Source organism: Microcaecilia unicolor, chromosome 4, assembly GCF_901765095.1.
Source record: "Microcaecilia unicolor chromosome 4, aMicUni1.1, whole genome shotgun sequence".
Classification (NCBI taxonomy): Eukaryota; Metazoa; Chordata; class Amphibia; order Gymnophiona; family Siphonopidae; genus Microcaecilia; species Microcaecilia unicolor.
The window spans coordinates 191,651,316-191,678,491 of NC_044034.1; the positions used below are offsets into that span (position 1 = coordinate 191,651,316).

Below are 27,176 nucleotides of genomic sequence, written 5' to 3' on the forward strand. Positions count from 1 at the left end.
CTAGTTTAGAAATTGTTTGACTGAGAGACAACAGAGGATATGGTAAAAGGAATAGCGCAGTGCATCAAGGACCAATTCTAGTTAACATCTTTGTGATATTGTGGAGGGATTAGAAATAAAACTTTGTATTTTTGCAGATGACATGAAGATCTGCAATAGAGTGGACACCCCAGAGAGAGTAGACACATTCAAAAGTGGTTGAATAATAGGCAAAGATGCAAACAAACATTTCATATCATTGATTAGATCCTTGTCCAGTTCTTTTGCTTGAGTTGGAGGTCTATAGGCTACATCTGTGTGGATGGAAGTTCCAACTTCTCTTTCAAAGATAATTCACAGGGCCTCCTCTTTTCCACATACCCCCTGAGTTTCAGCTGTTTTAATATTGTTTATCACATAGAGAGTCACTCCTACCCCTTTTCTGCCTTCTTTATCCTTCCTAAATTGATTATAAGTGGGTATGGTGATATCCCATTCATGAGACTCATTGAACCATGTCTCCATAATGGCCACAATATCTAAGTACATCAGGACTTCCAGATTAGGAATTTGTTGAGTGTGAGCACCTATGTTCATAGTATTCCAGCACTTTTTGAATGCTTGCATGGATTTTGCATAGTTTTCATTCTGGTCTTCTCTTCTCTTTTTTTTGTTGATGAGTAAGTTAAGATGTCTCTTTTTATTTTTGCTACTATTGCAATGTTTTTGCTGGGTGTGAAATCCTATACATTTCTTCTATCCACTTAGGATCCTTCTTCCTGTCACAGAAATATGCAGATCACCATTATAGTATAACCTATTATTTTCCCATTGTCTCAACCACCTATACATCTAAAGCTTTCTTGCTTACACCAGATTTGGGTAGAACATGGATAGAGTTCACAAGTAAGTGCGTATATTATCAAATATACTAATATCCATGCCTATTTGCATCTTCCACGCATGGACAGTTCTACCTGCTCAAGGGGCTCCTGCAAGGTAGAGATGATTTCTGTGGGCATTGTCAGCAGGCACCACCTTCAGGCTTTCCTGCAGGTATGAACTCGGCTGACCCTGGAAGGGCCCTTCCCTGGACACAGCACTCCCAGAAGCAGACTCCAAAAATATGCTTAAAACCGCTTTATTCCATCAGCAAGGCCATGACATTTCCTCTTCCAGACACGGTTACAGCACATATCACCCCTTGATCCTTCCCCCCGCCGGCCACAGTTTCTGGATACAGCTTAAATCATTCACTGTTTCCCCAGCATGGCCTAATTCCTGGACACAGTTTTAAATCACTCACTGTTTCCCCAGCAAGGCATGACTTCTGGATACAGTTTAAATCACTCACTGCTTCCCCAGCATGGCATGACTTCGGGACACAGTTTAAATCACTCATTGCTTCCCCAGCATGGCATGACTTCTGGACACAGTTTAAATTACTCACTGCCTCCCCAGCATGGCATGACTTCTGGACATAGTTCAAATCACTCACTGCTTCCCCAGCATGGCCAGGTTCCTGGAGATGAAAACGGTAACGGAATTCAAACATGCGTGGGATAAACATAAAGGAATCCTGTTCGGAAGGAAGGGATCCTCAAGAGCTTAGCGGAGATTGGATGGCAGAGGCGGGGCTGGTGGTTGGGAGGCGGGGCTAGTGCTGGGCAGACTTATACGGTCTGTGCCCTGAAAATGACAGATACAAATCAAGGGGCTGGTGGTTGGGAGGCGGGGCTAGTGCTGGGCAGACTTATACGGTCTGTGCCCTGAAAAAAGACAGATACAAATCAAGGTAAGGTATACACAAAAAGTAGCACATATGAGTTATCTTGTTGGGCAGACTGGATGGACCGTGCAGGTCTTTTTCTGCTGTCATCTACTGTTACTATGTTTCTGCAGCCGGGCCTGACTTCTGTCTGGCCACAGCTGAAATCATTCACTGCTTTACAGCACGGCACCTTGAGTGGAACAGCTGCTTAACTTTTCCTCCAAGCTTTCCCCAGCCTTGAAGAAGGTTTGTTATGAAGCTTTTTAACTTCCCTTGTACCTGAGCTAAAGCATCAATCTCCATGGGCTCACTTCCCCAGTCATCTTGGGCTTGGATCTCCTCTCCGACCTCTTTACCTCCCACTCCATGGGCTCCTCTCCCTTTATGGTCTTCAGCTGGTCCTCTCCCTCCTGATTATTCCTCCTCTGCCAATTCTCCTCCTTTCCCTCGGGATCCTGGGACTTGTAGTTCCCTTGCTGCTCCCTTTGCTTGCCCCCAGGGCTTTTCAGAAGTTCTTGGGAACTGTAGTCCTCCTCCCTTCACCGGCTCTTGGGAAACTTATGCCTCCGTGGGGGCGTGGCTTCCCAGCCCCTAGGATCCTTGTAGTTGGAATCCCGGGTATGAAACCTACCCATCTTGCTCCTCTCCCAGATCCCTTCTTCCTTGACCCTCAGAGGTTCCTCACACCATGCTAGTATTTTATAAAGACATACAAGCACTTATATTCCTTTATAAAATAGCATCTAACTAGGTGCTTACTTGCCCTGCTAAACCAATGGTTCATTTTACAAAGCAGTGGTAGGGCTACTGCATGTGTAGCATAAATGCAATTGACACTACCACCAGGTTAGCATGTCCACCCAGCAGTAATTTCAAAGTTGGTACGAGCTGTTTCCCGCAGTAGAAAATATTTTTCTATTTTCTACCACTGGGCGTTTCCAGCGGTAATTTGCAGCATGGCCACATTGGCACGTGCTGCATGAGTACCACATGTGTAGTGCGTGAGCTCTTACCGCTAGGTCAATGGGTGGTGGTAAGGACTCAGGCAGTAAATAGACATGTACTACTTTTAATTCTAGCGCACAGCCATTTACTGCCCCCATTAAAAAGCCTTTTTTCCCAGCCGTGGTAAAAAATGGCCCAGCATGCACCAAAAACAAGCACCCACACTACCGCAGGCCACTTTTACCATGGCTTAATAAAAGGACCCCTAAGTGAACTGTTATAAAATTACTGACATATATTAATTAATGGGATGAACAATTAGAAGCTTTTTTAAAATAAAATTACTTGTGTTTTATTTTTCAGTACATGCACTGGAGGAAAATGGTTTTGCACAGATTTAGTCTGCCCAGGTATTTGATTTCATTTATTAAAATTTATACGCCTTCCATCCCACCATAGTGTTCTGTCTTCCCTATTACTGATTTTCTCTAAATTCAGCTATATGTTGCATCACATTATTTATGAGGTAAATATTCAATGTGAATTAAGCGGGTAGGATTGCCTGTGCGGGGCTATCTGCTGGAAGTCAGTGACCCTTAACTGGATAGTACCACTGAATATCAACCACATAATCTGAAACCAGTTATTCAGTGGGCAGTCCAGGGGTGGAATCGGTGCCAATATTCAGCCCTTAACTGTGTCACGGACTGTCACGGAGTCCGGAGTCGTGAGCCCTTGGGCCACTGCCAGTGACCGGAAGCAGCAGGTGAACCACCCAAACAGGAAGCAAGGCTGAACACAACCAGGCTGGTACAAGCAGGACCGGAACTAGCAGGATGGGAACTGAAGCTGTAGATGAGCAGGGCTGGAATAAGCAGGACTGGAACTACCGGACTGGAGCTGAAGCTGTAGATAGGATTCTGGAACGGGCTTAGCTTAGCTTGACTGGAACTGGATTTTGGAACGGGCTTGGTTTGGCTTGACTGGAACTGGATTCTGGAACGGGCTTGGCTTGGCTTGACTGGAAGCAAGACAATAAACTAGGCAGGAACAGGATTCAGGATTCTCAAACAGGCTTGGCTGGAACAGGATTCAGGCAGAGCTGGAATGGAAGCTGAAAGCAGAGAGGGCTGGAACAAACAGTGGAGGAACTGAAGCTGAAGACAAACAGGGCAAAAACAAGCAGGATTAGAGCTGAAGCTGAAGGCTTGCAGGGCTGGAACAAGCAGGGTTGGAGTAGAATTGAAGACGGGCAAGACAAGAACTAGTAGGGCTGGAACTGCAACAAACACACACAGACGAAAACTCATCTGAAGACCTCTGTTGCAAAGGCAAGCCTGAAAGTTCCCAGTTGCTTAATAAAGGCAATTACAGATGAGGTCACAAGTAAGTCTGGAATGCTGGAATATCAGGACTGGAATGGGCTTGGCTGGAACCGGATGCTGGAACGGGCTTGGCTGGAACTGGATTCTGGAACATGTTTGGGAAACAGGGAGAAGACAGTCCACAGCAGCCATAGGGCCTGGTCACCAGGAGACGAGGTGAGTGTAGGCATGGGATACAGTCACAACCGTGACAGTACCTCCCCCTGAAGTCTCCCCTGGTCCCCATGGGAGGTCTGGGCTTCCAGGGACATCTTCGGTGGAACCTGCTGGTGAGTTTAGGTGTATGAACAGGAACCACAGAACTGGAAGTTGATAGCAAGTCTATAGGTTGAAGACAAGGCTAGTTCTTGTTAGCAGAGCTGGATCTTGCAAACAGGGCTAGAGTAGTACTACAAGCTTCATTCTGTTTCTGAGTCTGACGTCCTGCACGTACAACGTGCAGCGACGTCAGACTCAGAAGAAACTTTCGGCGCCAGCTTTAGTGGAAGAAATGAAAGGACCTCGGCTTGGCTGGCGGGGGTTGGGGGTCCCCCGCCAGCTGATGGAATTCTTTTAACGGCAGCCGGCAGCGGCAGGAGGACGCGGACCTCAGCTGGCGGGGGTTGGGGTCCCCCGCCAGCGAAGGTAGGCGACAGCAACGGAGGGGGAGGGTTGGCAGCAGTAGGGGGGTCCAGGGCGAAATCTGTGGGGGCCCAGGCCCCTGAGGCCCCACGCAGATATGCCCCTGGCCTGCATAGTGTCCAGTATCACCGTAATACAGACATAGGTTGAGGGCCCGATGCCTCTGCTTCTCTTGCATTGAGAGTGAAGTATGATCCAATTGCATGGGCTCTACAGGTTCTAGGGGAGAGGCCTCCCTAGGACTAGGATCCTGTGATGCATACCGATAACTCGGTGTCTTAATGCCTATCTTTTCTGAGGAGCACCGTTCTTGGCTACGCTCCTGAAATTGAATATCTAACATATTGCAGAGCCCAATCAGGTCGTCTAATCTGGTTGGAAGCTCATATCCGGCCAACTCATCCTTAATTTCGGGTGTCAACCCCTGCCAGAAGGTCGCAACCAGACTCTCGTTGTTCCAAGCCAGTTCAGAAGCCAGAGTGCGGAACCTAATAGCCTGGAGGGGCATAATCGAATGTTGCCGGCCAAATAGATTGCCGGCGATCTATGTTGGCGGCGGTGCTACAGCTGGCCAGAAACATATTATTGAAAAAGATGGCTGGCCATCTTTTTTTTTTTTCGATAATACGGTTTAGCCCAGCCAAATGCCTTGGAGTTCGCTGGGTTTGAAATGGACGGATTTGTTTTTCAGCGATAATGGAAAAAAATGCCAGCCATCTCCTCCAACCCAGCGAAATCCAAGGCATTTGGTCGTGGGAGGAGCCAGCATTTGTAGTGCACTGGTCCCCCTGACATGCCAGGACACCAGCTGGGCAGCCTAGGGGCCAGTGCAGTGGACTTCAGAAAAACCTCCCACATGCATAGCTCCCTTACTTTGGGTGCTGAGCCCCCCAACCCCCCCCCCCCCAAAATCCACAAATGTACAACACTACCAAAGCTCTTAGGGGTGAAGGGGGCAACTACATGTGGGTACAGTGGGTTTTGGAGGGCTTCCATTACCAGCACAAGTGTTACAGGTAGGGGGCGATGGGCCTGGGTTCACTTGCCTTAAGTGCACTGCGGTACCTACTAAAAGTGCTCCAGGGACCTGCATACACGCAGACCTCTAGGACTTGTTGCTGCTGTATAACCTTGGCACACCAGTTGACACCAGAAGACTAATCTCTTTGAAAAAGTCCTTTATTTGAATAAGCACGTTTACTCACAGTTAACTGCAGATCAGAGGTTGTGCCCCACTGGCAAAGAGTCTCCCTGGTACTGAGATTAGCAGTAGGTCAGAGCTGGCAGAATGGTATACAATGCCCTCCTTCAGCCACATTCAAGGTAATAACGTTCTCTAACGTGGGTGACACATGAAAGGGATCTAAACCTGGCTTACAAAAATGGCCACTACCTCATGGACTACCGGAAACAAAACAGGGCACACTCTGACCCAGTTAGCAGGGGGAAAAGCACCATGGGAGTACAGCCCAGTACCCTACACCCACCACAATGCATTGCTGATGTGACTCTGCAGGGCACCTAACAGAAAAGGTGTCACACTCACCCGAGAGCCACATCACAACCAGGGAAAGGCTGTCGGAGGATGCAACACATTCTGCTGTCATGGAGGTGGGTACGGCATTTGAGGCTGGAATACAGGCTGGCAAAAAAGGTTTTTAGTATTATTTTTTTAGTATGGGAGGGGGTTGGTGACCACTGGGGGAGTATGGGGAGGTCATCCCCCATTCCCTCCAGTGGTCATCTGGTCATTTGGGGCACCTTTTTGAGGCTTGGTTGTGAAAATAAAAGGACCAAGTAAACCCGGCGATATATTGCTTATCGCCGTTTTTTTTTCCATTATCGCCGAAAGCCAGCCATCTGATAGCCACGCCCATGCCCGCCCATGTCCCGCCTTTGCTTCACCGCTGACACGCCCCTTTGAACTTTGGCCGGCAACGCAACGGGAAAGCGGCGATGCCAAAAAAGCAGCTTTCGATTATACCGATTTGGCCGCTTTTCCGAGATCGCCAGCCATCTCCCCATTTATGTCGGAAAATGGCCAGCGATCACTTTCAAAAATGAGCTGGATCGTCGCCCAGGGTCCACGTTCCCTGCTTTAATCTCAGGAGCGCAGAAGTTGCAGATGTAACCTTCCCAGGCTCTTCAAAGACTTGTTTAAACTGTTCCAGGAAACTATGGAGATCATGAAGCACAGGGTCATCCCTTTCCCAGAGAGGAGAGGCCCATTCTAAAGCTTGACCAGACAGCAGAGAAATAATATAAGCTACCCGGATTCTATCGGAAAGAAAGTCTTGGGACTGAAGCTCAAAAATTATTTTACACTGGTTGAGAAAACCTCTACAGTCTTTGGGATTACCATCAAATCTCGGTGGTGCCTTAAGACGGATACCTGACATTACAGAGCTATTGCCGGGTACTGGGTCCAAGCTCAGAGGAACCGAAGCTTGAGAAGCTGCTGATTTCAGGTAGCGGTCCTGGAATGCCTCCATAAATTGCTGCAGCTGGTCTATGTGTATCTCCAGGCCTTGCTGGAGCTGGTCCATGCGTGCAGACAAACCTTGGATGGCTTCGTGATGATGTAAAAGCTGAAGAGAGTGCTCCTGAAGCCTCTGCAAGGCGGATGGTTCTGCCGAGCTCATGGCCTTTGCAATCTGGCACGGACTGTCACAGAGTCAGGAGTAGTGAGCCCTTGGGACTCTGCCAGTGACTGGCAGCAGCAGGTGAACCACCCAATCAGGAAGTGAGGCTGAACACAGACAGGCTGGTACAAGCAGGGCCGGAACTAGCAGGATGGGAACTGAAGCTGTAGATGAGCAGGGCTGGAATAAGCAGGACTGGAACTACCGGACTGGAGCTGAAGCTGTAGATAGGATTCTGGAACGGGCTTAGCTTAGCTTGACTGGAACTGGATTTTGGAACGGGCTTGGTTTGGCTTGACTGGAACTGGATTCTGGAACGGGCTTGGCTTGGCTTGACTGGAAGCAAGACAATAAACTAGGCAGGAACAGGATTCAGGATTCTGGAATGCTGGAACATCAGAATAGGACTGGAAGGGGCTTGGCTGGAACCGGATGCTGAAACGGGCTTGGCTGGAACCGGATTCTGGAACATGTTTGGGAAACAGGGAGAAGACAGTCCACAGCAGCCATAGGGCCTGGTCACCAGGAGACGAGGTGAGTATAGGCATGGGATACAGTCACAACCGTGACAAACTGGTTAAGTTAGCTGGCCAAATAGGACCACATAAATAGCTGGTTAAGGCTGAATAATGACACGTAACCAGTTAAGTGCCAGCCAGCTGCACATATTCGATATTCAATGAATGTTAGCTCAAGGTGAGTTATATTCAGGTATAGTAGGTATTTCCCTGACCCAAGAGGGCTTACAGTTAGTACTAGATTTACTAACCCGTCTTAACTTGAATTTGTTTTAACGTGATTAATGCAAGTAATTAGGCCTTACTGACAACAATGAAGGCGCCTATGGTAAATGACATGCAGTACATTGCATTAATGCTTGTTAACACAGATTAGTACATCTACCCTAGGTTTGTATATGAGGCAATGGAATTTGAAGTGACTTGGCCGAGGTTACAAAGAACATCATCAATATTTAAGCCCTGGCTTCCTTGGTTCACAGCCTGCGGATCTAACCACTAGGTTACTACTCCACTATTAGTTTTGACTCCTTTAGAAAAAAGCCAATACTGAGGCAGACCATGAGTGTAAATTAGCTGGTGGTGCATCAACTGAAGCATAAGAAATCTAACATGAGAGTAAGGAATAATGTGCTCAGATGTTATGCTGTGGATATGGTACATATTATGAATAAAGAAATATTCCCTGGATAACTGTCTAAATGAAGGCAGGTGTCTTTTCAATTAGTATCAATGCAGTTAAAACACCATCAATGCTCCACTTATGTTGGCCAACAAAGAATTTGAGAAGCAATTTGCCTTAGAGGCAACCACTAACAATAAACTGTTTTTCAAGTACATCGAAAGCAAGAAACCTGTGAGTGAGTTGATTGGACCACTTAATGATTAGGCATAAAAGGGGTGCTCAGGGATGAGAAGGCCTGAGCAAAAAAAATTAATTTGTTCTTTGCTTTGGTGTTTGTTGAGGAGGATGTTGGAGAGGTACCACACCAGAAACAACCTTTGAAGGTATTGATTATGAGGTACTGAAGAAAATAACTGTGAAACTGGAAGGTGCAATAGACCAATTTCATAAACTAAAAATTAACAAATTACCAGGACCTGCTGATTTTCATTCCTAAATTCTAAATGAATTCAAATATGAAACTGCAGACCCGTCACTAGCAATCTGTAATCAATCATTAAAATCATGCCTGAAGATCAGAAGGAGGCCAAAAAAAGCTTCTTTATAAAAATGGCTCTAACGATGATTTGAGAATCTGTAGACCAGTGAGCTCATTGATGTTTAACAAAATGGTAGAAGCTATTCTTAAAAAGTCAGTAGATAGGAAACAATGTCCTATTGTGGATTGGTAACTGAAACATAGGAAGAGATAGTTGGACTAAATGATCACTTTTCCCAATGGAAAGAACTTAATACTGGCATGTCCCAGGGTCTGTACTGGGATTGTTGCAGTTTAACATTTACTTAAATGATTTGGAAAAAGGAATAAATCACATATTCAATTATGCAGATGCCATATTCATTCAAAGCTGTTAAAACACGAGCAGACAATGAAAACTACAGAAAAACCCTGATAGGCTGGGGAATTGGGTTTCTAAATGCCAGGTGAAATATATAGAGTAATTCTTTAAAAGACTGCTCACTAAAGGCACTGGTTAGGGCACCTAGTTTAAGCCTATTCTATAAAGAAATGTAGACACCTTCTTTTATTTATTTATTTATTTTATTTGTTACATTTATACCCCACATTTTCCCACCTATTTGCAGGCTCAATGTGGCTTACAAAGTACCGTAAAGGCGTTTGCCATTTTGGTTGATAACAAATAAAAGATTGTGTTGAGGTCAAATGAGGTAGAAGTGAATCAGGCATCCTGGGGTCGAGGGGAAAGAGGAAAGTAAATTGTCCAGTATGAACATTGATTATGTTCTGTTGTTGGGTGTGAGGATTCATGTTGGATCGGTGGAATAAGCTTTTTTGAAGAGGTGGGTTTTTAATGATTTCCTGAAGTTTAGGTGGTCATGTATTGTTTTCACTGCATATGGGAGTCCATTCCATAGTTGTGCGCTTATGAAGGAGAAGCTAGATGCATAAGTTGTTTTCTATTTTAGCCCTTTACAGTTTGGGTAATGTAGGTTTAGGTATGATCGTGCTGATCTGAGTCTGTTTCTAGTTGGTAGATCTATGAGGTCTGTCATGTATCCTGGGACTACGCCATAGATGATTTTGTGGACCAATGTGCAGATTTTGAAGATGATCCGTTCTTTGACTTGGAGCCAGTGCAGCTTTTCTCGAAGGGATTTAGCACTTTCGAATCGTGTTTTACCATATATCAGTCTGGCTGCTGTGTTTTGGGCGGTCTGGAGTTTTTTTGTGTTCTTTACATCCCGCATAAATTCCGTTGCAGTAATCTGCATGGCTTAGGACCATTGATTGTATTAGTTTACGAAAGGTATCCCTCGGGAAGAAAGGTTTTATTCGTTTGAGGTTCCACACTGAGTAGAACATTTTCTTTATTACGGTTTTTACTTGGCTCTTGAGAGTGAGGTTGCGGTTTTCTTTATAATACTAGATCAAATGGTCAAAAATGTTCGTACATTGAGGTGTGATCACATATACCAGCCCTGTAGCTGGTATACTCATAAATAAACACATCTAAAAATTAGCACATATTCACATAATTTCTGTAATTTGCATTCTATCTATGCTCTGCCCAAACTCCACGAAAAGACACAGCGAAGGTGACAAAATTGCTGACAACAAAATGTTAGGGTGCTAAAAAAGGTCTTTATTGCGAAAAGGGCTCGACTTGACATGGGTCGTGTTTTGGCCACTAGACCTGCTTCAGGAGAATATGGTCAAGGCTGGTAACATAGCAGAGTTTAAACAAAATAACGGACAAATTTCTGGAGGCAAGTCCTAAACAACTACTAGATTATAGCCTTGGCTGAATTTAGGGAAGACTTGGCTAATTTATGCTGTTGTACTAATTTGCATATTTATTGCCCACATCCTGAGCTTTTCTAAGCTTCATCTTAATTACATAAGTACATAAGTATTGCCATACTGGGAAAGACCAAAGGTCCATCAAGCCCAGCATCCTGTTTCCAACAGTGGCCGATTCAGGTCACAAATATCTGGCAAGATCCCAAAAAAGTACAAAACATTTTATACTGCTTATCCCAGAAATAGTGGATTTTCCCCAAATCCATTTAATAATAGTTTATGGACTTTTCCTTTAGGAAGCCGTCCAAACCTTTTTTAAACTCCGCTAAGCTAACCAGCTTTACCACATTCTGAGGCAACGAATTCCAGAGTTTAATTACACGTTGAGTGAAGAAAACTTTTCTCTGATTCATTTTAAATTTACTACATTGTAGCTTCATCACATGCCCCCTAGTCCTAGTATTTTTGGAAAGTGTAAATAGACGCTTCACATCTACCCATTCAACTCCACTCATTATTTTATAGACCTCTATCATATCTCCCCTCAGTCGCCTTTTCGCCAAGCTGAAGAGCCCTAGCCACTTTAGCCTTTCCTCATAGGGAAGTCGTCCCATCCCCTTTATCATTTTCATCATCCTTCTCTGCACCTTTTCTAATTCCACTATATCTTTTTTCAGATGTGGCAACCAGAATTGAACACAATATTCGAGGTTTGGTCGCACCATGGAGCGATACAAAGGCATTATAACATCCTCATTTTTGTTTTCCATTCCTTTCTTAATAATACCTAACATTCTATTTGCTTTCTTAGCCGCAGCAGCACATTGAGCAGAAGTTTTCACCGTATCATCAACGACGACACCTAGATCCTTTTCTTGGTCGGTGACTCCTAACGTGGAACCTTGCATGACGTAGCTATAATTCGGATTCCTCTTTCCCACATGCATCACTTTGCACTTGCTCACATTAAATGTCATCTGCCATTTAAACGCCCAGTCGCCCAGTCTCCCAGTCTCATAATTTTTCACAATCCTCATGCGATTTAATGACTTTGAATAACTTTGTGTCATCAGCAAATTTAATTACCTCACTAGTTACTCCCATCTCTAGGTCATTTATAAATATGTTAAAAAGCAGCAGTCCCAGCACAGACCCCTGGGGAACCCCACTAACTACCCTTCTCCATTGAGAATACTGACCATTTAACCCTACTCTCTGTTTTCTTTTAACCAGTTTTTAATCCACAATAGAATATTACCTCCTATCCCATGACTCTCCAATTTCCTCTGGAGTTTTTCATGAGGTACTTTGTCAAACACCTTCTGAAAATCCAGATACCAAAAAGAAAAAAGCAACACTGGGCCTTCAAGAATGGGACAACAGGAGTACTTTATTAACCAAAGACCCGACACGGGCCGTGTTTCGGCGCCAAAAAAGGCGCCTGCCTCAGGGGTCAAATTTGTAAATATAGCAATCGTTCGGAATTGAGGTTGTCAGTGCCTTGTGCTAATAATTCTTCTCCAAGTTGTATCTCTTCAAGGAAAAACTTCTGAACAGCCTCAGCATCCTTGAGGTCAGGTAACTTAGACAGCCCTGCTCTTTCTTTGGCAAGCTTTTGTTTTCGCCTTTTCTCTCGCAACCGCAGCTTAAAGTCAGGATGGCCGCGCCGTTTCTTGTCGAAGTAGATGCAATAACCGATAAAAAGCGCTCCGCAGAGCCCAGCAGCCGCCACAGCGCCCGTCCGCGGACGGCTGCTGGGCTCTGCGGAGCGCTTTTTTGTTTCACGAACAAGTCCCAAAAAAGTGCCCTAAATGACCAGATGACCACCGGAGGGAATCGGGGTTGACCACCCCTGACTCCCCCAGTGGTCACTAACCCCCTCCCACCCAAAACAAAACTTAAAAAACTTTTTTTTCCAGCCTGTATGCCAGCCTCAAATGTCATACCCAGCTCCATCACAGCAGTATGCAGGTCCCTGGAGCAGTTGTTAGTGGGTGCAGTGGACTTAAGGCAGGTGGACCCAGGCCCATCCCCCCCCACCTGTTACACTTGTGGTGGTAAATGGGAGCGCTCCAAACCGCCCCCAAAACCCACTGTACCCACATCTAGGTGGCCCCCTTAAGCCATAAGTGCTATGGTAATGGTGTAGAGATGTGGGGAGTGGGCTTTGGGGGGATTTGTGGGGCTCAGCACCCAAGGGAAGGGAGCTATGGACTTCAGAGGTAGTTTGCTTTGTTTTTTTAATTATTACAAGTGCCCCCTAGGGTGCCCGGTTGGTGTCCTGGCATGTCAGGGGGACCAGTGCACTACGAATCCTGGCCCCTCCCACAACCCAATGCCTTGGATTTTGTCGTTTTTGAGCTGGGCGCCTTTGGTTTCCATTATAGCTGAAAAACAAAACCGCCCAGCTCAAATCCGCACAAATCCGATGCATTTGGCTGGCACAAACCGTATTATCGGGAAAAAGATGTAAGCCCATTTTTTTTGAAAATACGGTTTGTTCCGCCCCTTCATGTACCCGTTCTCAGAGATAGACACCCATGGAGATGGGCATTCGTGTTCGATTATGCCCCTGTTTATCTCATTAATCCATGCTTTTAAATATGCTCTGTAATTTTGTTCTTAATAATAGTCTCTACCATTTTGCCCGGCACCAAAGTCAGACTCACTGGTCTATAATTTCCCGGATCTCCTCTGGAACCTTTTCAAAAAATTGGCATTACATTGGCCACCCTCCAATCTTCCGGTACCACGCTCAATTTTAAGGATCAATTACATATTACTAACAATAGCTCCGCAAGCTTATTTTTCAGTTCTATCAGTACTCTGGGATGAATACCATCTGGCCCAGATTTGCTACTCTTCAGTTTTGTAGCAGGGGCGTATCTGTAATGGGGCCAACGGGCGCCTGGCCCCCGTACATTTGGCCCTGGCCCCCGCTACCGCCGCCACCCCCCCCGCGCTGCCAATGGAAGCCTATGGGACGCGCCGGGGGGGGGGGGCGAAAACGGCCCCCGCACTTCGGGTTCTGGCCCCCCCTACCGGGGAAAGTCAGATACGCCTCTGGTTTGTAGAACTGCCCCATTACATCCTCCAGGTTTACAGAGAATTCATTAAGTTTCTCTGACTCGTCAGCTTCTAATACCATTTCCGGCACCGGTATCCCACCCAAATCTTCCTCGGTGAAGACTGAAGCAAAGAATTCATTTAATCTCTCCGCTACGGCTTTGTCTTCCCTGATCGCCCCTTTTACTCCTCGGTCATCTAGCAGTCCAACTAATTCTTTTGCCGGCTTCCTGCTTTTAATATACCTAAAAAATTTTTACTATGTGTTGTTGCCTCCAACACAATCTTTTTTTTCGAAGTCACTCTTAGCCTGCCTTATCAGCGCTTTGCATTTGACTTGACATTCCTTATGCCATTTCTTATTATTTTCAGTTGGTTCCTTCTTCCATTTTCTGAAGGATTTTCTTTTAGCTCTAATAGCTTCCTTCACCTCACTTTTTAACCACGCCGGCTGTCGTTTGGTCTTCTGTCCTCCTTTTTTAAACACGCAGAATATATTTGGTCTGGGCTTCCAGGATGGTTTTTTGAACAGCATCCACGCCTGATATAAATTTTTGACCCTTGCAGTCGCTCCTCTGAGTTTTGTTTTCACCGTTCTTCTCATTTTATCATAGTCTCCATTTTTATAGTTAAACGTTAACGTATTTGATTTCCTATGTATACTTACTTCAAAGCTAATATCAAATCCGATCATATTATGATCAAGCAGCCCCTGCACCATTTCTTCCCGCACCAGATCATGCGCTCCACTAAGGACTAGGTCTAGAATTTTTCCTTCTTTCGTCGGCTCCTGTACCAGCTGCCCCATAAAGCTGTCCTTGATTTCATCAAGGAATTGTACCTCCCTAGCATGCTCCAATGTTACATTTACCCAGTCAATGTTGTGGTAGTTGAAATCACCCATTATTATTGTGTTGCCCAGTTTGTTTGCGTCCCTAATTTCCTTTAACATTTCTGCATCCGTCTGTTCATCCTGGCCAGGCGGACGGTAGTACACTCCTATCACTATCCTTTCCCCCTTTACACAAGGAATTTCAATCCATAGTGATTCCAAGAAGTGTTTTGTTTCCTGCAGAATTTTCAATCTTTTTGATTCAAGGCTCTCGTTAATATAGAATGCTACCCCTCCACCAATTCGATCCACCCTATCACTAGGATATAATTTGTACCCCGATATGACAGTGTCCCACTGGTTATCCTCCTTCCATCAGGTCTCAGAGATGCCTATTCTAGAAAGCTGGCATAAAATGTCAATGGATGAATATTAAAAAAATCTCTCTATATATGACAATGGACTATGAATTAAATTACTGCTTTCTTGCCTGCCAGTGGAATGCTCAGTGACAGGGGACATTCACTTCAAGACTTTTGATGGGCGCAAATACACATTCCAGGCTTCCTGCCAATATATTCTGGCGAAAAGTCTCACTTCTGGGATCTTTACTGTGACACTGCAAAACGTTCCCTGCGGACAGGTAAGATTTAAATTCTATTTTCTTTAAATACTTAAATATGCATCAAAGACAGTATATAGAAAGAATAACTTAGCTGTTTTCTGAATTAGTTAAAAGGCAGGAGAAGTGCTGTCAGGGGGAGGGGAAGGAATCAGATCTGGGGCCTGTGGCACATAATCCTGCCTAACATGAATTGCTATATACCACACAGAAATTTAAGCCTATTCTATAAAATATAGACATACTTTAGAGAATACGCCTAGGTATATTTTTTTCCATGTGGAGTTTTTAGGCGCTATATATAGAATCTAGCCCTTAGTGTGTACTTATGCGAACGAATTAGCTGTTTAACACTTCCACACCTATTGTCCACCCATGGCAAGCCCCCACAAAAAATATTTTAAAAAATAGTTAATGCATCAGTTAGCACATGCAAACAGGCAAAATGCCGCTAAACGCTTTAATGCATTTTGTGGTAGCCTGTTTTTCCCATGCTAAGTGTGAGTTAAGGCTTAATACTCTTTAGTAAAAGGACCCCTTTTTAAATAGACCCCATTGAATGGGTAGGGGCCCATGTTAATGTTAGTATGGGTATCTGCATGATTGTGAATAGCTCTTGTAATAGCTCTTGTTATAAGAGGTATAATTTGAATCTGAGACTGCAGGTGTCATGGATCTGGGATTCAACAATTAAGCAACATTGCCAGCAGCATGATAACTAAATGGTAATGGTACTTATAGTCCTACAACTCCCATATCTAGGTTCAAAGCTGATTATAAAAAGTCATAAAATAAAAAAAAAAAACAGATAAAAATTTAAATCCAAAAAACATAATAAAGAATTTTTTAAAAAACAAATAAGCCTTTAATTGTTTAAACAGCAAAGAAAAATTCAAGAATGGGAACCCTACTGCCCCACAGCCAAGTGCTTTAAAATAATGTTTTCAAAGTAAATGCAGAAATTTGTGTGGCTTTATACAGGGTTAGTCAAGGTCTGGACCACGGTCCACAATTTGGACCATGAACCTGATTCTTGTGGACCATGACTGAGCCTTAACTTGAAAATACATCAGAAAATCTGTATTACGCTTATTACAGCAACTGCATTTTAGCCCATAAAATGAATTTCAAACTGAATTTAGACCTAAAAAGTATTATTTACTGATGATAGGGCAGAAAACTGGCAGATGAATACACAATATTTTTGATGCGGCCATTTTTGGGTTGTTGTAGCAGCTGTGTGAGCCAGTGTTGCAGTTAATCACAATCCCCCTGGTATTCAAAACCATTTAACTGGCCAGGAACTGCACCTGGCCAGTTAAATGGCACTCAACTGACTATCCAGCTGCTGAATATTCCCGGTTAGCACCTAGGAGATAACTGGCTATATCGAGTGATATAACCAGCAATCCCCAAATATTCAATTCATATCAGGCTATTGTAAGCGGCCACATCAGGCCACTTAAATAGCTAATATATCTTTGGCTGGTATAAAGTTAATTGGTTATCTTTGTAGTTTGTATGATAAGTAGAATTCTGAAATAGGAATATTTGTTATGAGTCAAGTGAGAGAAATGGCAACTCATGCTGATAACTGACTGAGGTAATGTTATGAAAGAAGCAATTCACAAGAAGAGTGAATTCCTGTCAGTTAGAATTTCTTTGTTAGAGGCTGTTGGCAGAGAACATTAACTAGGCTTATGCTCTCTAGATAAATATTGCACCCTTTTCACATAATATTCATGTAAAACATTGTAAATTTTTTAAAATGCATTATTGAAAGTACATGATCACAAAAGAATACATGTACAAGAAAGCTAATCATCAAAAATATGCAAAAATATAAAATTTAAATAAGGAAATCTCACTAGCCCACATGGAGTGTGTAAGTCTAAAAATAGTCTGTTATAAAACTGATACATTTTTAATTTAGGATAAAGTAATGCAGTAACTGTGGTAGTCCACTTTAAAAGTTAGTAAATATAAAAAAAATAAAAAAAAAATAAAGTGACACCTTTATATTGAACTATATACATTTTTGACAGTCAGAGACCAAAGTAATAATATGTTTGTTCTGACTTAAGGAAGGAGGTTTTCGCCTCCAAAAATGTAATGTTAGTCTAATAAAAAAATTATTGCCTTGAAAAAAAATTATCGGCTGATCTTTTGGGGGATCACCATTTTCATGGTTTTGATGAATGTTGCTAGAGCCTTGGATATATAGACTGTCCTGCTCACGTGATGCTTACCTGACTTCAGCATATCTTCCCTTAGACTTGCTTATAATGACCTTAACAAGCATTTTAACTAGATGTTAAAATGGATTGGAAACATAGGCACCAAGATTTCAAAATGATTGGGACTGCCAAGCACAATACAAATTATCAATTCCTGGACACAATGAAGGGGTTTGCTTAATGTTGGGGGTGCTTAGCACCCACTGGCACCCACAGAGCTGGCTCCCATGATTGAAAATAATACTTCCTTTAAGTAATGCATTCAGAAGCTTAGAATCAAATATCTATTACATCAAATACATTGTTTAAGATGGGGAAGAGACATTTTCTTCTTCAGAGTCTTAATAGTTGCTGTATATGTTTCTGCATTTCTGTCTTTCAGTGGCCACAGTTTCAAGCTTTCAAAGATTCTTCTCTAAGTTATGCAAAACATGTATTCTCTTTAGTGCAGATGATTGATGGGTATCACTATGCTGATCATACACACACATATATAAACCAGGCTGTCAGAAGAAGTAGGTGAGAAAGACAACCAAACTAGGGGAGTACCACATTGCCCTTTTGAATCTGTCTGTGAGCACATGGGCTTGAAAGGAAAGGGAGCATGGAAAGAAACTACATAAGTACATAAGCATCGCCATGCTGGGACAGACCAAGGGTCCATCAAGCCCAGCACCCTGTCACCGACAGCGACCAAAAGAACAAGAAATTTGTCCTGCCCATCCTAGAAATACTGTATTATTCCCTTGTCCACTCTTGCTTTGGGTGCCATTTTATACAGTGATTACTCTGTAGGGAACATACCCCCCAATATTCAGCACTATTTAACTGGTAAGAATGGCTGCTGACCGGTTAAATAATGCTTAACCAGCTATCCATCAATATTCAGCAGAGGATAAGGGAAAGGGAAATGGGATTTGCTATGTTGCCTTTCTGAGGTTTTTGCAACTACATTCAAAGTGGTTTACATATATTTAGGTACTTATTTTGTACCAGGGGCAATGGAGGGTTAAGTGACTTGGCCAGAGTCACAAGGAGCTGCAGTGGGAATTGAACTCAGTTCCCCAGGATCAAAGTCCACTGCACTAACCACTAGGCTACTCCTCCACTCCCCCACTAAAATTCCCCAGTTAGCAACTAACAGATAGCCGGTTATATCGGCTGATATAACAGGCTATCCACCAATTTTTAAACCAGGTTTTGCGGCCATACTTGGCAGCATGAAAACCTGGTATATCTATGGCCAGTTTAAAGATAACCAGCTAAGTCTGAATATTGACATAGCCATTTATCTTTGAACCAGCTAAAATAAACCAAATATTCAATGCCAGTCACCGGAAACAGCCCGGTATTGAATATCCGGGCTTAGCGCCGACCACGGGAGTTAGCCAGTCTAACTCCCGCGGTCTAAATATCAGCTCCATAGTTTCAGGCTGCAAATCCCATCATGAAACTGCATTGCTATCACTTGTCAGAAGCCTGTTTTGTAGTCCATTATTCAATAGGTCTATTAGGAATCAATTCTTATTAAGATTTCCTTCATTTCGTAATGTGAAGCTAAAGAGGATTTTTCAATCTACTTTTTCTTATCAAGCTGCAGAAACATGGAATTGTCTTCTTTTTTTAAAGAATTTGTGGTTATCTTCAGTTCAGGAAAGCTCTTAAGACTCGAGCTAACCTTTAGTAAAAGACCCCCTGTAATTCCTGAAGGTTTTTCAGTCTTGGGGCATGTTTACTAAGGTACGCTAGCGTTTTTAGTACATACTAAAAATTAGCATGCGCTAAACGCTAGAGATACCCATGTGTTTCTCTGAGTGTCTCTAGCATTTAGCATCCGCTAATCATTAGCGTACACTAAAAATGCTAGCATACTTCTAGCACATCTTAGTAAACAGGGCCCTAGGTCTGTTGTTACCTGCATGAACTTTGGGGTGTTAAGCGGGATATAAGTCTGTAGTAAATAAATAAATAATAAAATTAAATCATTGGCAAATAGGTGGTACAAAGGTGGCAGATAGTAAATAAATGTTATTCACCAACACAGAAAGACATAGCTGGTGAACAAAATGCCATATTATAGCTTTCTTGCGTTTATAAAGGTGATGTTTCTTAAACTGTGTTTTCTTAACTAAATTTCTAGAACCACGATGGGATGTGCATCCAATCAGTTAGTCTTATTCTTAACCAGGATCGTGGGAGACAAGTGACTTTGACTCACTCAGGAGATGTACTTATGTATGATCACTATAAAATTAATCTTCCTTACACAGATGGTAAGAACAATTAATTACTGCAAGCTATATGTTGTCTGGTACCAGTGTTATATCCTAGCTCGAACTGTCCTCTCTCCGCCTTTAGTTCCCTTATTTCTGGTGAGTTTCATAGAATTTCATTCTAATGTTCTAGTTTTCAGGTTATCCACAAATGGGTATTCAACAAATATAATTGTGTACAAGACTGCCTTAGTTATCTTTCAGGCTCATTTTCAAAAGAGATGAATATCCAAAAAGTGACATAAATCAGCATTTGGACGTCCATCTCACAGAAACATCCAAATCGGTATAATCGAAACTGTATTTTGGATGTCTTTCTCAGAAGTCCATGGGAAGGACGTCCAAATCTCAAGGGGGCGTATCGAGAGCGTGTTCAAGGTGGGACTTGGGTATTCCTAAGACTTGAATGTCTTTGAGCCATAATGGAATCAGGGATGACCTCCCCGTACTCCCCCAGTGGTCACTAACCCCCTCCCACCCCCAAAAGGTGTGTTGAAGAACATTACTTGCCAGCCTCAGATGTCATACTCAGGTCCATGAGAGCAGCATGCAGGTCCCTGGAGTAGTTTAGTGAACTTCAGACAGGTGGACCCAGGCCCATCCCCCCCACTACCTGTTACACTTGTACACATAGGCGTAGTTTGACTGTTTCATTTGAAGGGGGCAAAGGATGGGCGGAGCATATTAGCATATTCATTTGCATATATACATATGCAAATGAGTATGCTAATATGGAGGAAGGAATTGAAATTTACAGGCAAAATATCACAGATGCACATTTCAAAAAGCTGACATATTTCAATTAATAAATTCTGAATAAAATACTTTTATCTACCTTTGTTGTCTAATCATTTAGTTTTTCTATTCGCTTTGGTCCCAGTGTCTTCTGTTTTATGCAGTGTCTTCTTTCCAGTAGGCTTCCCTCTGCTCCCCACCCTCTGAGTCCCATCCATCTCTTGCTCCTTCCCTCTGCTCCCCACCCCTCCCAGTCCCATCCATCTCCTGGTCCTTCCCTCTGCTCCCAACGCTCCCAGTCCCATCCATCTCCTGGTCCTTCCCTCTGCTCCCAACACTCCCAGTCCCATCCATCTCTTGCTCCTTCCCTCTGCTCCCCACCCCTCCCAGTCCAATCCATCTCCTGGTCCTTCCCTCTGCTCTCAACGCTCCCAGTCCCATCCATCTCTTGCTCCTTCCCTCTGCACCCCACCCCTCCCAGTCCCAACCATCTCGTGCTCCTTCCCTCTGCTCCCCACCCCTCCCAGTCCCATTCATCTTCCATCTGCTGCCCCCTCCCCCGCGAGGTCCAAGATCGTGACTCCGTCTACCCCCCTCTCTTCCTCCCTCCCTCCCTCCGGCGCAGGCAGCAGTCTTTTCCAGCATTCCTGGCAGCGGTAGCGATGTACACGCTGCCTTCGGTCTGCCCCGGAAACCTTCTTTTCAAGTTCCTGTTCCCACCTATGCGGGAACAGAAACTTGAAGAGAAGGCTTCGGGGCAGAGCCGAAGGCAGTGTGTACAACGCTACCGCTGCCAGGAACGCTGGAAAAGACTGCTGCCTGCGCCGGAGGGAGGGAGGAAGAGAGAGAGGGGTAGATGGACACGCTCCTCTCCGTCCGCTTGGCTTCCCTGCCCTCTCTGTCTGCGTTCAGCCCGAAAGGAAATGACATCAGAGCAAGGCGGGATGCAGACAGAGAGGGCAGGGAAGCCAAGCGGACGGAGAGGAGCGCGTGCCTGCTTGTTTTTTTTTTAACTACTGGCGCGGCGGCGCCTCGTCGTCGTTTGGTGGGGCATTGCCCCCCTCGCCCCCCCAGTCTACGCCCATGCTTGTACAGGAAACTGTGAGCCCTCCAAAACCCACCAGAAACCCACTGTACCCACATATAGCTGCCCCCTTCACTCATAAGGGCTATGGTAGTGGTGTACAGTTGGGGGTAGTGGGTTTTGGTGGGCTCAGCACACAAGGTAAGGGAGCTGTGTACCTGGGAGCATTTTATGAAGTCCACTGCAGTGCCCGATTGCTGTTCTGGTATGTCAGGGGGACCAGTCTACTAAAAATACTGGCTCCTCACAAGTCCCAATGGCTTGCCTTTGGACGTTTTAGACTTGGACGTCTTTTTTTCAAAAATGGCCAAAAATCAACGACGTCCAAATCGCAAACGTTCAAATCGCAGGACATCCATGGTATTTTCGAACACAAAAGATACACGTCCATCTTTTTTGAAAATTATCTCCTTCCCGCTTCGGAATTTGGACGTCTTTGTAAAATGGCCAAATTTTGACTTGTACGTTTCCTTCGAAAATGCCCCTCTTTGTCTTCTTATTACAAGTAAATTGGTGAGTATATACAAAATTTTTGTTTATCCAAATCAATTTCTTAATTTCAACAGATTCATTTGAAATCAGGAAACTTTCTTCAATATTTTTGCAAGTAAAGACACAACATGGACTTCAAATAGAGTATGACATAGCTGGACTGAGACTTTACCTTCAAATTGATGGCAGATGGAAAGATGATACCATTGGTCTTTGTGGAACCTTCAATGGAAACATGCAAGATGATTTTCTGTATGAATCAATGTGTATTTTTCTAAGAAAGATTAGTTCTCTGTTGGGCAGTATTATGGGCATATGTTTGAACTGGTTTGCAGATTTGCAAGATGACTTTCAGAGATGAGGGGTTTCTCTTAGGAAATGCAGGTTAGCAGGGTAAAGCGGGAGGTTTTTGTTTCTGCAAGCTTTGCACCTGTTTTTCAGTCAGTGCAAAGTGCATATGGAGATTTCAGGTTGTACTTGCTATTTAATAGGTATGTACATTCATTGGAAACAACAGGAAATTGTATGGGGGGTTTTTTGAGTGCCACCAATTGTGTGCTCTCTTTTGAAAAAGTGCACTCATTTTTGAAAGAGTACATACCCTTTTGAAAGAGTGTACACCATTTGCAAAAAGTGCGCTCACATTTCCAACAATGCACTCATGCACGAATTCCTTTACACAGTTGCCCTCTATGAGGATAATTTTATAAAGCTGTATCTAGTAAAGTACAGGTTGATATTCAAAATGATTTAATTGGCCAGAAATGGTCATTTTCAATGGCACTTAACTGGTTAGTGCTTTGAAAAATGTCTGCTTAGGGCCCACCTCTATAAAAGGTTATGCTCCTAAATTTATGCACTTAATTTAAGATCTATTATGCTCATAGACATAGCATACATTTAGGAGCATAAATTACACTCATAAATATAGGAGTGTAAATTTTGGAGCATAAATTTATAGAATAAGCCCCTTAGTGCAAATCTCATAACTGGAAATTTTGGCAGCTTTCTGGGGCAGAGTCAGAACTTGGCAGTTAAGTGCCGATATTTAGCACTTAATTGGCCAAGGTAACCACATAAATAAGACCACACAAAAGTCAGTCCTGTCTTTATGCCCCATAGCCAGTTAAGTGCTGAATATCACACTTGATCGGCTATGCTTTAGCCGGCTCTGCAGAACGCAGAACTTCAATGCCTAAGTGCATATGTGCGTATATATCCAAGTATGCTAGTATTCAATACAGGAAAGCAGGCACTTACATAAGAACATAAGAGTAGCCATACTGGGTCAGACCAATGGTCCATCTAGCCCAGTATCCTGTTTTCCAAACAGTGGCCAAGCCAGGTCACAAGTACCTGACAGAAACCCAATTAGCAGCAACATTCCAAGCTACCAATCCCGGAACAAGCAGTTGCTTTCCCATATCTGTCTCAATAGCAGCCTATGGACTTTTCCTCCAAGAACTTGTCCAAACCTTTTTTAAACCCAGATAAGCTAGCCACTGTTACTATATCCTCTGGCAAAGAGTTCCAGAGCTTAACTATTCGTTGAGTGAAAAAATATTTCCTCCTATTAGTTTTAAAAGTATTTCCATGTAACTTCCTCGAGTGCTCCCTTCTCTTTGTACTTTTGGAATGATTTACTTCTACTCGTTCTACACAGGATTTTGTAGACCTCAATCATTTCTCCCCTCATCTGTCTCTTTTCCAAGCTGAAGAGCCCTAACCTTTTTAGCCTTTCTTCATACGAGAGGAGTTCCATCCCCTTTATCATTTTGATCACTCTTTTGATTGGTCTCAGCAGCTACTTTGACACACTCTGTTACAGCCAGGACCTGAGCATTTTCAGCCTCGATGCAAGAACTGGAGGAAAATCTCTCTAGGAGGAATCTTGTAGGACACACAGGAAGCTGGAGGAATGTGTGCCCTTGTGCCCCGACTGAGCATGGCTAGGATGGAGTGACACCGCACTCGGTCAGGCAGCCAGACAACCCCTAGCTTCACCTGGGGAGCAACCGCCGTTCCCTGGGAGTTGAGTCCCCAGATTCGGGCAGCCACCAGGACTTCTGGAACTGGCGGGGTTGCACGACCACTGACCAGACAGGCAGGCAAACAGACACAGTCCAAAAGCCAGGTAAATCCGTAGGGCAAAGAGTAGTCAAAAACAGTCCAAGGTCAAGGCAGGCAGCAAAACAAGTTAGGTCCGGGAAACAAGCCAAGATCTGGAACACTGGAACGCTGGAACCAGGGGCGTAGCTACGGGTGGGCCTGGATGGGCCCAGGCCCACCCATTTTTGGATCAGGCCCATCCAGTCTCAGTGATCCACCAATCAGTTGCCAGCTAGCTGCACACTACTCAGCCATCGTACTCCAATCACATTAGCTCAGCCATATGTAGGAAGCAGAGAAGTACCTCCGAGCTAAGCCCTGCAGCTCCGGTGCTATATTTTATATTTTTTTTAATTTATCAGTACTACAGGCCTCCAGCAAGCAAACTATCAACCCTCCTCCTGCCTTGTTTGCTACTGCTCGGGAGTCGGGCACTGGGGGGAGGGATCCACTCCGTGCTCTTAGGGCTGCTGTTCTGCATCCGTTCCCTGCAGCTGCTGCCTGCTGTGTTAATTACAGGCAGCTCCTCTAGCCTCTCTACTCAATGTAACTTGTCTGCTCCTGCAGCATGCCTGGTGAGCACAAGGATCCTGCATGACTCGAGTGGACTGAACCTGTGGCAAAGTCGGGGAGTCGGGAGCCCCGCTGGTAGTGCTGCCTTTAACTTAGCCGTCTTGGCTAGCCCCGTCCTGTCACTGTGTAGCTGGGGATTTCCGGGCACTTATATAATATTCCTGCCCCAGACTCAAGGAGTGTGTCAGTAGCCTCTGTAGTGGTACTGACGTGAAGCCTATTCCCCTGTGGCCAATCTCCAGCACTGCACCTCCACGTGCACACTGATCAAGGTCAGTAGACTTCTCTGGAATTGTTGCACTGGAAACTTCACTGTACTGTGCTCAGGTGGAAAAAAAAAGTTTTGTGTTTAATGCTGGTGGGCTCTGCAATGTCCAGTTAAAAAATAAAATGTTTTATATTTCATGCTGGTGGGCTTTTGGGTGGAGGTGGATGATTGGGAAGGGTAGGGGAAATGTCAGACTATGGGGGAGGGAGGGAGGGAGGGAGGGAGGGAGGGAAGGGTAGGCTGTTGCCAGAATATGAGGGGGAGGGAAGGGTTGATGCTGGGCTATGGGGGGTAGGAAGGACAGGGCTGATGCCAGGCTACAGGAGGGGTGGGGGAGGGGGAGGGAAGGGCAAGGCTGATGCTGGGCTACAGGACAATTTCTAATTTTTGATCCTTTATTCTGAAATTGGTGAGGGTTTGTCTGTGTTCTGCATGCAACCCAAGGTGAGAGATTCAGCTGGCATGTGGTTTGTGTGGGGATCTATATGAGTCTGACTAGTCTGTCTTTTCCAGTGGGACAAGTATTGCTGTTGTGTATATTCACAGTTATTGGTATTTGTGTGTTCAAATTTGGTGTTAAGGTTTGCTACATAGGCTCTGAAAAGCTTCTTCATAAGATTTAGTGTTACTTCACAAAGAATCTGACAATGAAGGGATTTTATGTTGCTATTACAGAGGTCCTACTAGAATTTTAGTACATTTTTTTCTATGGAAAACTGTAAGAGGAAACATCTTAGCTATGGACTGTGACAGGTCTGCCGAGTAACTTTAGACTGATGTCCAATTTGCCATTTTTATCTAATGTGTTAGAAAAGGTGGTTTTAACACAACTGCTTGATTTTGTTGAGAAGCAGGGGGTTCTTTCTGAGTTTCAATCTGGTTTTAGGAAGTTCCATAGTACGGAAACTGTTTTGTTGGACTTTGTTGATGATTGTTGGAAATGCTATATAGTTCTAATAGACCCACGTGCCACCTTTGATACATTTGGAGGGACATTTTTGATATGATGTGTAAATCCATCTTTGGATGTTTTGCTGAAAACATCCAAAACTCAATGGAACATAGAGATTTTCGAACCAGAAAAACTTTTTGGTTTGGAGAATGGCCATTTCCTAGATGTTTTGTAGATCTTTTGTGTTCAGTCTACCCAATATTTAAAACCATTTAGCCAGCCAGGAATGGCTCCTGTCAGGTTAAATGGCATTTAACTGGCTATCTGGCAATATTCAATGGGAGATCGCTAGTTATTTCCCACTGAATATTGGCGGTTAGTGCTTAGCAGATTACTTGGTTATATTGCACGATACAACCAACTATCTGCTAATGTTCAGTGCATTGGTGGCTAAGTTTTGTGGGCCAATTAGGCCACCAAAAAGCAGGAATATCTTTGGCCAGTTTAAACTTAACTGAATATCGGCATGGCCAGTTATGTTTAAAGTGGCCAAAAATAAACCAGATATTCAGTACCAGTCACCGGCAATGGGCTGACATTAACCCTTTAGTGTTCAATGTTCCCATAATAAGCCATATGGGAACAGATTGATGGGAACATTGGACACTAAGGGTTAAATATCCAGCTCAGCTCTGACTGTGGGAGGCAGCTCAGCTAGCTCCTGCGGTCTGAATATTAGGCCATAGTGCCCACCCATATTAACTCTGGGCCCACCCAAAATTGCAGGTCTAGCTACACCACTGGCTGGAACTGAAGATAAAGAGCACAATTGAGGCCAAAGCAACGAAGGACTGGAGGCAGGGCTTTAAATAGTATAGGAATCAGTCTCAAACATTTGCAGCTGATCCAAGATGGCTGCTCCCATCAGCAGAGAAGCACACCGCCCAATATGGGCTTCCTTCCTGCAGCCGGCCAACCCCCAGATGGCTGCCATAAGCTGAGATGCCCATCCCAAGATGGCCAACCTATCCTGGAGAAACACCACCAAGATAGCCGGCTATCTCTGCTGGACCGCGCCTCGCCGGCGACTCGGCAGCACCGGCCTGGAACCAGGTGAGGAACGTAACAGTATCCCCCACCCCCAAAACCCTCCCCCTTCTCCCTGGCCCGGGCCGAGTAGGGTG

At 44.3% G+C, this 27,176-nt stretch overlaps 1 protein-coding gene across 1 annotated transcript in view; it reads left to right on the plus strand.

Moving 5' to 3' along the window:
* Positions 1 to 27,176, plus strand: part of OTOG (otogelin) — a 706,015-nt gene that overhangs the window by 192,635 nt on the left and 486,204 nt on the right. Inside the window, 4 exon segments of the mRNA XM_030202446.1 lie at positions 3,059 to 3,105; positions 15,205 to 15,350; positions 19,707 to 19,839; positions 22,225 to 22,402. Of these exon segments, the coding sequence (XP_030058306.1) occupies positions 3,059 to 3,105; positions 15,205 to 15,350; positions 19,707 to 19,839; positions 22,225 to 22,402 (504 nt within the window).